The sequence below is a fragment of the Hemiscyllium ocellatum genome, chromosome 28 (assembly GCF_020745735.1).
Source record: "Hemiscyllium ocellatum isolate sHemOce1 chromosome 28, sHemOce1.pat.X.cur, whole genome shotgun sequence".
In the NCBI taxonomy this organism is placed as follows: Eukaryota; Metazoa; Chordata; class Chondrichthyes; order Orectolobiformes; family Hemiscylliidae; genus Hemiscyllium; species Hemiscyllium ocellatum.
In genome coordinates, this window is record NC_083428.1 from 20,256,024 (window position 1) to 20,268,003 (window position 11,980).

General features: G+C 34.6%; 1 protein-coding gene across 2 annotated transcripts in view; it reads left to right on the plus strand.

The window, feature by feature from the left end:
* Positions 1-9,153, plus strand: part of scamp4 (secretory carrier membrane protein 4) — a 39,017-nt gene extending 29,864 nt beyond the window's left edge. For both annotated transcript variants that reach the window (XM_060845967.1, XM_060845968.1), the window contains exons 3-7: positions 2,041-2,169; positions 3,883-4,039; positions 4,137-4,238; positions 5,116-5,233; positions 7,638-9,153. In XM_060845967.1, the coding sequence (XP_060701950.1) occupies positions 2,041-2,169; positions 3,883-4,039; positions 4,137-4,238; positions 5,116-5,233; positions 7,638-7,814 (683 nt within the window). In that variant the 3' untranslated portion in view covers positions 7,815-9,153. The remainder of the gene's footprint in view (positions 1-2,040; positions 2,170-3,882; positions 4,040-4,136; positions 4,239-5,115; positions 5,234-7,637) is intronic.
* Positions 9,154-11,980: the final 2,827 nt, after the last annotated feature.

Genomic DNA, 11,980 nt, shown 5'->3' on the forward strand with positions numbered 1-11,980 from the left:
CAAAGCACAGAGAGTCCGGACAAGGTAACAATGTAACATTTGGCCGAAATAACTAGCAGCATCTGGGTTGCCAAGAAACAAAAAAAAATCAAATTTGGCCAAACAGTTTAAATTAAGCCCCAAGATACCAAAATCTAATCAAATTTGAATTTAGTATTTTGGTAATATTAAAACCAGTGAAATGATCTAATGTTTTAGGGTATAAAACCAGATATTTGAACAGTTAAGGGGAGAACTGCCAAGCCACCGACAAGTACAGACCGCAAGCAGAACAGCCCTCTGAAAGGTACCGGTCTGTAAGAGCTTTGAACAGCAGAACATCGAAAAGACGATAGAGGAAAATCTGCCGAGGAGGTTACAAAGAGAAGATTTGATTATTTTCTTTTTGTAAATCTTTAATCAGGTTTTTCTTATCAGACTAGTATTGTAGAGTGGGAGATAAAAGAAATGTTTAAGAGAGTTGTAAATAGTTGGTTTCAATGTTCTCTTTTGGACTTAAAGTAAAAATTAACAACTTTATTCTTTAAAATGTGACGTCTGAGATAAGTTTTTGCCTCCAATTTTAACAGATTACAGCACGAGGTGAATCTTTTCTGTGTGGCTGGTTTAAATTAGCAGAGTGGTTACCCCGTGTCATAAGAAAATGCAAAAGCTGTTTGGCACGCTTGCCATCATTGCTCAGTCTTTTGAGTAATTACGTTGAGGTTGTACAAGAAATTGCTGTGGCCTCTTCTGGCATACTGTGTCCAGTTTTAGGTTGCCTAGTTATAGGTAAGATATTATTAAGTTGGAGAGGGTTCAGAAGAGATTTACCAGGATTTTGCTGGGTATGGAAGATTTGAGTTACAAAGAAAGGTTGGATAGGTTGGGACTTCTTTGACTGAAGCATAGGAGGTTGAGAGGTGACCTGATAGAAGTTTATAAAATAATGAGAGGTGTAGATAGAGTTGATGGTAGTTGTCTTTTCCCTAAGATGGGGAATTTCAAGAGTAGAGGGCACATTTTTAAGGTGAGAGGAGAGAGATTTAAAAAAGACGTGAGGCAAATCTTTTACACAGCGGGTGATTCAAATGTGGAATGAACTTCTTTGGAAGTGGTGGACATGGCATAATTACAGTGTTTAAAAGACATTTGAATGGATACATGAAGAGGAAAGGTTTGGAGAGGGATAAGGGCCAGGAGCAGGCAGGTGGGATTATGCTCAACATGGACTGGTTGGACCGAAGGATCTGGTTCTGTGCTGTATGACTGTGACTCTATCTCAAACATCTCTTACCTATGGTCATGCTGTTTAGTTTGAAGCTGTGTCTGCCATGCAGAATTTTCATGTGAAATCTGGTATTGATATGCGTTCGTGAAATTCCTAGTTTGCTAGGTATTTTTAAAAACAGAAATCAAGTACAAATTCCAGATAGGGACTATAATCATATATAATCCTTGCCTTACAATCCATGCTTGGAAGGATACATTATATCTTTCACAAATAAATAGTTGTCAACTGAATTGGTTCAAAGTCCTGAAATTTGTTTACTTCTGTGAAACAAGGTAATTTTGACAATGATCATCTTATAATAGTAGACTGATTCACACTGCCATTGACAGTTGTCTGTGTTACATTTAATGAATCTAACTCATGTGACATGTTGCCACCACTTTAAAAGTGGAATAACAGTCAGGACACACATTTTGTCAGGGAGAGATTTGTCTGAACTTACTGAAAGCAGACACTTGAAAATTCCCATGATTTTACTAAACTAGGAACCGCTACATCACATCTTACATTGAAGAGAACAGTTTGAGTGGTCTATGTACCTTCCACATTTTGTGCAGCTACAAATGCACAGCTTAGCAGAGCATTATTGCTGAGTATTTGCATGTTTTTCTGTCGTATTTTCAGATTTCCAAAATGTTGAGCACTTTGCTTTTGTTCATGTTTGTACCTGTTTTCTGCAACACACATCAAGATCTAATCTAGATGATAAATAGTGAAAAGTAAATGTGCTTGCGACTGTCATGTTAACAAATCTATCTTTTTTTTAGAAAAAACAAACAATTTCCCCCCACTTCCAAAGTTTATTCCTTTGAAACCTTGCTTCTATCAAAATTTTGAGGAAGAGATCCCACCAGACTACTGTCATCTTGTCAAGCGAATTTACCATTTATGGATCTGTAAGTTGTGTTGTTTTCAAACTGGATGATACTTTCTTTTGGAATGGCATATGTTATCAATGTAATGAGCATAATGTTTTGCTCAATGGATTTGTTTACATCTATCTGCTGTCATTTTCAAAGGTAGGATGCTTTAATTATTCCTACAGTCCTAAACTGTGATAATTGTTTACCAACAATAAAACAGAGGGGATGGTAAAGGCAAGTATTTATTTTATCAGCATTCTCTTCCTATTTAATGTGTCTTATGATTAGTGTCCAAGTCAGTCATGTATGACAATCCATGGATTCCTGACTTGTCTGCATCAGACTCTTTTCTAATATTGGACTATAGCAACTTATGGAGGAAGAGACATAGAAACTTAACATAGGGACTTGTATTTCTGTAGCGCCTTTAATGTCGTCCTTAGGTGCTTCACAAAGATGCTTTACCAGAAAAAACATTTGAAAATGAGCTAAATAAAGAGATGATGAGCAGCTTACCAAAGGCTTCATTCATAGGTGGATTTTAAGAAAGGTGTAGAACTTTCAGAAGGAAATTGCAGAGGTTTGAACAAAGGCATCGAAAAGTGTGATTATCAGTGATGGAGGGACTAAAATAGGGGAAGCAGAATTTGTGAAATGCAACAATCTGAGTTGTCGAGTCACAGGTGGGTTACCCTGAGAGAGAGAGAGAGAGAGAGAGAGAGAGAGAGAGAAGCCATACATGGATTTTTTTTTTCAGGAAGTTGAGAACTTTTAATTGTGTAACAGAAATGTTCAGATAATTTTAAGTGCCGTCTTTTCTGGATTGTGGATACCTGAGCTATCTAAATGGCCCCTGTAGTATAAATGTTGCAGAGATTTGTAAATTATTGGTGCCACAACTGTCCTTTTCAGTTTTATTGGATAAATATCTGTTTCGAAGATAGAATTAAAGTTTTGCTGTAGTTCACTTTTGGTTATCCTGAATACTTCCATGGTAGGCTGCTAAAATACCTGCATTTTCCCCCCTTTTCAACCTTATGAAGAGAATCCCACTCAGAAAAACAAAGTATTTTTGCTAAGTTGTCAAAGAATTTTGAGAAGATTTTAGAATATTATTTTCCTCAGTCAAAAGAGTGAAGATTGGGAATGGTACATTATTAGCAGCATGTAATAGACATTTTGGGTAGAAGGCATCTTTGTGCGATACAGTTAATGCAAATCAAATGCTGATGAATCTTACATAATGATTGATTATTTAATGCTTTCAGGCTTCAGTTAATTCCAATCATCTTGGCACATTTTGTCATCATCAATTTGTGAAATGTGTTATCCATCAGATTAGTTATTGAATGGAACAGAACAATGTAGGTTGCATTTGTTTGTGAGACTTTGTTGCCTGAACCAGGGATGCATTTTCCATGCCCAGTCTGAATATGATGTAGTGTGATCAGTGAATTCTGAATGACAATATGATATGCGATGCAATGAATCTGACACATAAATTGTAGTAGCTTGCAGTTGAGTATCAACCAGATTAGATTATAATGAGTGAGCTCAAATGGGAATGCAATATTCTGCAACTGAATAGTATAAAGTTGAGGTATTTGATTTCCAGGCAAAGCTTGCAAGTTTGTTTATTACTTCCTTTTTAATTTTTACATTTCATATATTTGTTTTGCATGTTATAAAACACGCAATGATTACTGATCACAATGTGATCCTAACTGAGCTTTTCTTTGTGTTCAGTTTACAGCATTACCCTAGCAGTGAATTTAATAGGCTGCTTAGCTTGGCTGATAGCAGGAGGTAATGCTATCAATTTTGGCCTCGCAATACTTTGGCTAGTTCTTTTCAGCCCCTGTTCATACGTCTGCTGGCTTCGTCCAATTTATAAAGCATTTAGGTAAATATTTTGGTTTGGAAGATATAAAGGATTTCAGAAAACTTATAGACCCTCCTGTTTGTATTTTCAGTTTGGTTTTTTTTTTGCCTTTTAACAGATCTGACAGCTCTTTTAACTTCATGGCGTTTTTCTTCGTTTTTGCTGCCCAGGTTGTTTTGGCAGCTTTACAAGCAATCGGATTCAAAGGATGGGGAGCCTGGTGAGTAATTATGCTTTCTTCAGTGGTAGTAGAGATCTTTTCCAATATATATACTTTGCTTTACTCTTTACTATCTAGCCTGTTGGGTATTGTATGGTCTTCATTCAAATATGTCGCAGTTCAGTTTTGTTAATGCAGTACTTTATATCTGTCACAAGATGGCAAAATTTCATTGGCAAAAGCTCTGGTGGTTAAAAGTTTTATAGTAACTTTTAACACAGTTTTCACCTTCAGTCTATGGTGAGGTCTTCACTTACTGTCAAAGGCTACAAACAGCCATTGTTAGATGCATTTTAGTGATGGCAATATTTAAAGATCACCCAATATACATCTGTCTTAGAAAATGCAGAATGACACGAACAAATGTAAACAAATCAGCAAAATATCTACGAGGAGTCATTAAGAGAAATCTTTAACAAAGAGGTGCATCTTTCATATAATGCAGAAAACACGATGGCCTCTGATGTGAAACGTACTACCTTAAAAGCAGAAAGTCAAGTGCCAGAGTCTCTGTCAATACTTTCCCCCTTCAGGACCATTAAACTAAAATGATTATTTAATTATAGTTTGTGGGACCTTGTTTGTAATATGGTTGTTGTTTTTACAAATGTTAGCGCATTAGCATTGTTTCAAAAGTTCTTAATTGCCTGTGAAATGTTTTGGGAATCTTGAAGACATGAAAATGTGAATGCAAAATAATTTATTCAATTAACTACGAGGAAGCGAAAGCTCTCCTGAAATTTGATTTTTCTCTGTTTCTATGTTGACATTTTAAAGAAGTAGAAAAAGCAATTGAGCTTTTAAGTCCACAGTGAGTACCAGGTTTAAAAATCCACATGTTTAACATGTTAATTATATTCCTTTTTTTTCATTTCAGTGGATGGATAGCTGCCATAAGTTTCTTCTCAGTTAATGTTGGTGCTGGAGTGGTAATGCTTTTCCCTGCAATCATGTTCACTGCGGTAGCGATTCTTAGTGCACTTATTATTTTCCGTGTAAGTTTAGTCTTTTCTTCTTTAACGTTCATTTTTCTACCTCTTTTCATCATTAAGAATTTGGATGTAGCAGTAGGATATTCCTTGCACTGTAAGGATTTCATTGAGTAACGATGCTGCAAAATTCTCAGTTTGCAACAGTTATAAGGATCCAATGGAATGTTCCTAGATATGATGATCAATTGTAATTAATTGCAGCTTATCACTTGGAAGAAGTAGCTGATCATGAACCTGAACATATCGGTGCAGGTAGACTGGGATTCATCAAAAATGAATGTTGAATTCCATTCTTCTGGTTCACTTACTTTCCAAAAATTACTTCCAAAACTCTGGCAAAACAAGTTTCCTAAACCTGCTGGTCTTAATTTATTTCATTTATGTTTGGTTACCTTTGATACTAATTAAAATGTTGCTTGCCTTTTTTCTTCCCCTTTATCTAGCATGCAGCTATATTTCCAACAGCAAATTTAAGTTTTATAGTCCCTTCACTAGGCTATGATACAATTTATTCTAAGTTTACAAAGCATTGATTCAGTATGATGAATTGTATGTATTTTGATTCAACCTGTTTGGACATGTTAATACATACCTCCTTAACAGGTGGGGCTTGAACCTGGACCTTTTGGCCAAAAAGCAAAGATAGTGATGTTTTATAGAGCTCGTAGACATTTCTATTTAAAAGTTACGCTTTTTGGTAATAGCTTCATGAAGTTATCAGTTTCAGTTGGGATATTGCCACTGCCATGTAGAATCATCACAGAATCTCTCCAGTGTGGAAACAGGCCATTTGGCCCAACAAGTTCACACCGACCCTCTGAAGAGTGTTCCACCCAGACCCATTCCCCTACCCTCTTACTTTTACATTTTCCCTGACTAATGCACTTAACATACACATCCTGAACTGTGTTCCTAGCCTGGCAAAGTATGGCTTTCTGCAGAGTAAAGTCCACTATTCATTGCCAGGAAATGTGCTTAAATCCTAATCTCATCAGAAAACTCACTTCTTTTTATTTTAAGTTGCTTTGAGTAACTTTTTTTTTCAGTTTAAAAATGCCAAATTCAGGAATCATGCAGAATTGGAAGGTTCCAACTCAAGAGAAAGATTCCAATTCCAATTCTAGAGTAGTTGCAAAAATAAGCCTCTACCAAGTAGAATATTATGTGTTCGTATTTGCATTTATGAATATTGAGATTCAATCAGTTTGGGATAAATTTTGAATATTATTAATAATAAAACCAAGCTTAGGTAAGTGGGGCTAGTTAATTTGGGATTATGGTCGACATGGACTGATTGGACTGAAGAGTCTGTTTCCTTGCTGTATGACGGTATAATTCTATTACCTTGTGAATAGGCACTGATCTGCTGGAAACGTTTTTGTACTTTGCTCATTTAAACTCTAAATTTCAATAGTGTGTGACAACCACGAAAAGAGTAGATTCCTAAAATAGAATTGCTATTTTTTTTCTTTTAAAAGAGAAGACCTTTCACAATTATCTTTGAATTCGGTCCCTTAATGTCAGCTAATGGGAAACATTAATGTCCCAATGGTCTGGGACTAATCATTTTAAAAGTTTAGGAATATTATTCTAATTCATTGGACCATTCACCACTTTCTCCTTCCCTGCTTCTGCCTGCCTTTTAATTCTGACTTTTGGTTTTCCTTCTTTGAGCCTCTATCCTTTTGTCTTTCCTCTGTTTAATCCACCCTCTGCAAAGCTCACAATATGAACTAGAGTCATAGAGCTATCTAGCATGAAAACAGATCCAACTCGTCCATGCCGATCCAAAATTAATCTAGTCCCATTTGCCAGCTTCTGGCCCATAACCCCATCAACCCTTCCTATTCATATGCCCATCCAGATGCCTATTAAATGTAATTGTACCAGCCTCCACCATTTCCTCTGGCAGCTCATTCCATACAAGCTCCACCTTTTAGTTGGAAAAGTTGCCCCTTAGGTCTGTTTTAAATCCTTCCCATTTCACCTTAAACCTATGTCCTCTAGCTTTGGATTCTGCTATCCTTGGGGGGTAAAAAGCCTTGGCTATTTATCTATGCCCCTCATGATTTTATAAATTTCCATAAGATCACCCAACACCTACCGACGGTTCAGGGAAAATCAGCCTCTCCCTATAACTCAAACCCACCAACCCTGACAACATCCTTGTAAATCTTTTCTGAACCATTTTAAGTTTCACAGTTTGTAATTCTTAGTTTTCTAACTATCAAGCCAGTTAGCAAACAGAATTCTTCATGTAAGAGGCAGTTGATCGCATGTTAAACATGATTGATGGAAACCTTGCAGAGTTTGCAAATTTTTTGAATACGTAAAATATGGAAAGCTGAGGGCAAATTTATGAAATAGATTTAATATATCTGTATTTACTATTATTTTAATATAACAGGTACACAGAATTTACCGGAGTGGTGGTGGAAGCTTTCAGAAGGCCCAAGAAGAATGGAGTGCTGGCACATGGCAGAATCCACCACCAAAGCAATTAGCATTTCAAACTGTTACTGGTAATACTCTACCCCAATATCCCACAGTGCCAAGATACCCCTGTGGTGATGAGTGGTCTTAGGGTATGAACCTTAAAAAGAAAAGTACTTTATGTAGCTTTTGTGATACCATTTTACATTAAATCTCAAATTAACATTTCTTAACAGAAAGTGTAAATATTTGGTATTATGCTACATACTGAAAATTTAAGCATCTTTCCTTGGAACTTGCACTACAAAAGCCTTAAAATCATGAGTAGTGGCATTGGAAAATGCCATTTTGCCTATTTGTATTATGTATATGTAATTTTTTATTCTGGGACTGAGATTTGTAATCAGGACTATATGCTGTCCAATTGGACTTCAAAAAGACATCATATTTGGATGTGAATACTCCCAAAATTTGTTTGACTTTTAAAAGTTGAAGTATATTGTTCTATTTTTAATTTTATCATGACCTAGAGTTAGACTGCTTTGCCTACTCTCCCCAGTAAAATCTGACCAAATTATAGAGCAGTCGAGCTGGAGAAGTGAAAAATACAGCAGGTATTCAGTGTCATTAAAAACAAAAAATGCTGGAAATATTTGTGTTGGGCAGGACATATCTGAAGGTGAACAATTAATATTTCAGGTTGACGTTGTTTTGTCATGCAATAGGTCATCAACCTCTCTCCATAGTTGCTGCCTGATGAACCGAGTTTACAGAATTTTCTGTTTATATTTTGGATTTCCAGCAATGCAGTATTTTGCGATTGTATATGTGTTGATGTCATTTCCCAGAAATCCACTGAAGGTACTAAAGTTTTGTTTTTGATCACAGTTAATTTCTTCAATTTGTTTTTTTTTAAAGAAATTGTTTATGGACCACAAATCATCTGTTTTGCTATTTGCCCTCAAAAAGAGATGCCAAAATTGTTATCACTAACTTCAAATTGATAGACAGGTGCAATTTTGGCATTCTGCCTTAGGTTCCTGAAGAAGGGCTTATGCCCGAAATGTCGATTCTCCTCCTTTGCTGCCTGACCTGCTGCGCTTTTCCAGCAACACATTTTTCAGCTTAGGTTCTGAATCCTTTGCAACTTCTATTGAATCACTTCTCACATCTAATGTTTTTTTTTCTATAATGGAACTTCATTTACAGATTACCTTGCCAATTAGTAAAGTCCCTGCTCATTTATTTTAATATGTGCAAGTTCCAAAAACATTACCGCCATTGTTTTAATACAAGTACACAATTATACATGTATATATTCGTTAAACAAAAATTGTTTGAATGTGCTTTTGCTCAGGACAGGTGCTGTGGGAGGCAACATGCAGTTAGCCAAGAATTTGAACCATTTATAAGATGACTTATGGATGAACTTAATTATATGTAATGAACATTATTGCAAATACTAGTTTAAGATTGTTGAGGGGGGGGTTGGATGTTAATTGTAAGTAACATTTAGTTACTACTCAACTTCTCATAAATCAAAACTATTTTTGGAAAGTTGTTCTGGATATTAACAATAATGATAATTATTTGAAAATTATGATACAAAGTGTGGGTAGCAGGACGAGAGAGAAACCATTACAAACAGTGGTTCCTTCAATATTGAATCAAATCAATTATGGAGCCATTATTTAGGTACAAATCATTAGTGTTACTGTTTGCATAAGTTTTAAAACAACATGCTGTTTAACAATCCATTATACCTGTTAAGTTTACTTAGCAATTTTTAAAAAAAAACTAAATGCTATAGTTACACTATGAATACTTTGGCCTTAAAATATGATTTAGTGAATAATACCTGAAATGCTGAAAAGCTGTTAGTGCATTAACTAGAATTTGAAACAAATAGTTTTTGTCTGTGTTTGGAAAACACCACAAACAGCAAACATACTAAATGACAAATGATATCTTTAATTAACAATATAAAACTGTAGGCATCTGAAAAATTGTGAAATATTTACATTATTTGATTTTGATGTTGCTCAATGTGAAAATGTATTCTATAATCCTGAACTGAAGTTGAAGGCTTGTTTCCATCAGTCAACACCTAAGCCCAGCACAAACTTTTTTATGTAATGCTTGACCTTAGTTCTACGTAGGCAACTTTTCTTGGCCTCAAAAGCAAAAATATTCCAGGGTATTATTCAACTTAGTAATGCTGACTTGGTAATGTGATTTGAGATTTGACTTTTACTCATGAACTGTCATGAAGTCAGTTAAACTTTGTGTGGCCATATAACTACATAAATCAGAAACAAATCCAAGTTTTCTCATTCAATTGTGAAATATTTTAATCTTTAAAATGTTTACTATTTATTAGAAAATGTTAAAGATAGTTGTATATTTATATTTTCAAAATTAACTAAAAGAATTTTTGAAACTTGTTCGTACTTTTTTGGTTGATTAATTCAGTTGACTTTGAGGGAAACGGATTATCTTTGTAAAATCAGTTGTCTTAAGGGTATGTAATGGGCATTATGTGAAACTGGATAGCAAAAGTATCAGTAGTTCTGTGGCATTGACACCAGTGCTGTTTCACTTGGAAGTCATGCCTGCTGTTGACATCATGCAGTAAGGTCTTATTTACCAATTAATTTACTTTATCACACCAAACGTAGTTATATAATAGTAAATGGGAGCTAAAAGACCAACATCATGGCAGCTACCATTTCAAAGCTATTTCTTTTGCATATCTTTCAAGATCTATTCCTATTTGCTTGCTTTGCAATTAGAACTTAAAAAACAATTAAAGGACCAAAAAAAATTAACTTTATTTAAGTCTGCTGTAAGCCTTTTTAGAAGTGTACTTACCTCTCATGTTATTGTGCTGCAGATGCCAGAGTAAGATGTGTGCCTTTACAACAGTGTTTCTAATTAGAATTATGTTGTAGTTTGAGAAGTTTTCAACACCAGGGATATTGTGGTCCAAGAAGAAATTAGTTTTGCTTTGAACATTTGGAATTTTTGATAGTGAAATCCTTCCTATAAAATTGCAACTTCTTTGTAATTCGTACTGGATCACTGAGATTCTAATTTCAAATTATTTTGAACATTACATAAACATTTGCCTCAATATTTGTTTACATTTTTTTTTGAAAGGAGGAAGTTTAGAAGAGAAATATTTTAAAATATATGCCAAATAACTTCCATTCCATTGTTCAAGAATAGGGTTTAAATATATATTTGGTCAACACAAACAAATGTGACTTTTTGGATGCTTTATTAAATTACTACAGAGACTTATGCACTTATTAACTTTATTAATGGTCTTAAACAGTTGGTTATTTGCAGAATTTGCATATTGTACCTGAAATGCAGGTATGATAATGACAAATATGTAAAATTTATTCATTAAGGATGCATCTGAAAATTCAGTGGACAGAACATGGACCTGTGGATTATCAAAAATATTCAGTTTAAATATTAGTTACTATAAGTATGTAATATCACAGGCTTGCTTTCAATATTTATGTTCTTGCATGAGCTTTATTCATAAATTTCATAGAAACTACATTAATTGAGAATAAAAAGAGAAATGTATTTTGCTAATTCCCAGATAAGCCTATGGGTTAAAATTGGAATTAGTTGTATAATTATTAGCACCTGAATTTATATTGTATGTTTTAGCCCTTGAAAATTACATGCTAAAGTCAGTTGGTGAGCAGACAAGGACATTTTTTTTGTAAAATCTCTGCAGTGATGCTGAGTAGTGGGTGAAAAAGCTGTAGGCCGCATGTTTTTTTTTCATGGAGAAGATTTATCATTCAAATCCTACTTTGTCAAGGCTGTTTGGTTGAAATCTTAAAATACAGGAACCAAGGAGAATTGAAGGTCATCAGCATGTTTGCAGTCATATGTCAACATTCTGGATTGTGAGCTAAATCAGTTCAATGTCCAGTTTAATAAAGTTTAATGTCTTTAAGCTGTGCAAAGCATCCCTTTTTAGTTTGTTGAGGCATCATAAAAACTTATTGATGCTGCAAGGAACATGCACATTCTTTTCAAAATTTGCATTTTTAAAAAATATATGAATAGTGAAATAAAAATTAACTTTTTGCATCATGTACTTTACACAAACAAACAGTTGTTTACAAACCTCTGTTTTGGAATAAAATATATGTATCCAGGTGCAAATATACCCAGCCTAATTCTCATGCAATGGGTTTTTAAAAAAAAAACCAAAAGCTAAACTATGTAAATGAATTGGGAGCGTATCGAATAGCCATGACTTAATTTTGGAAATTGTAATTGATTTGA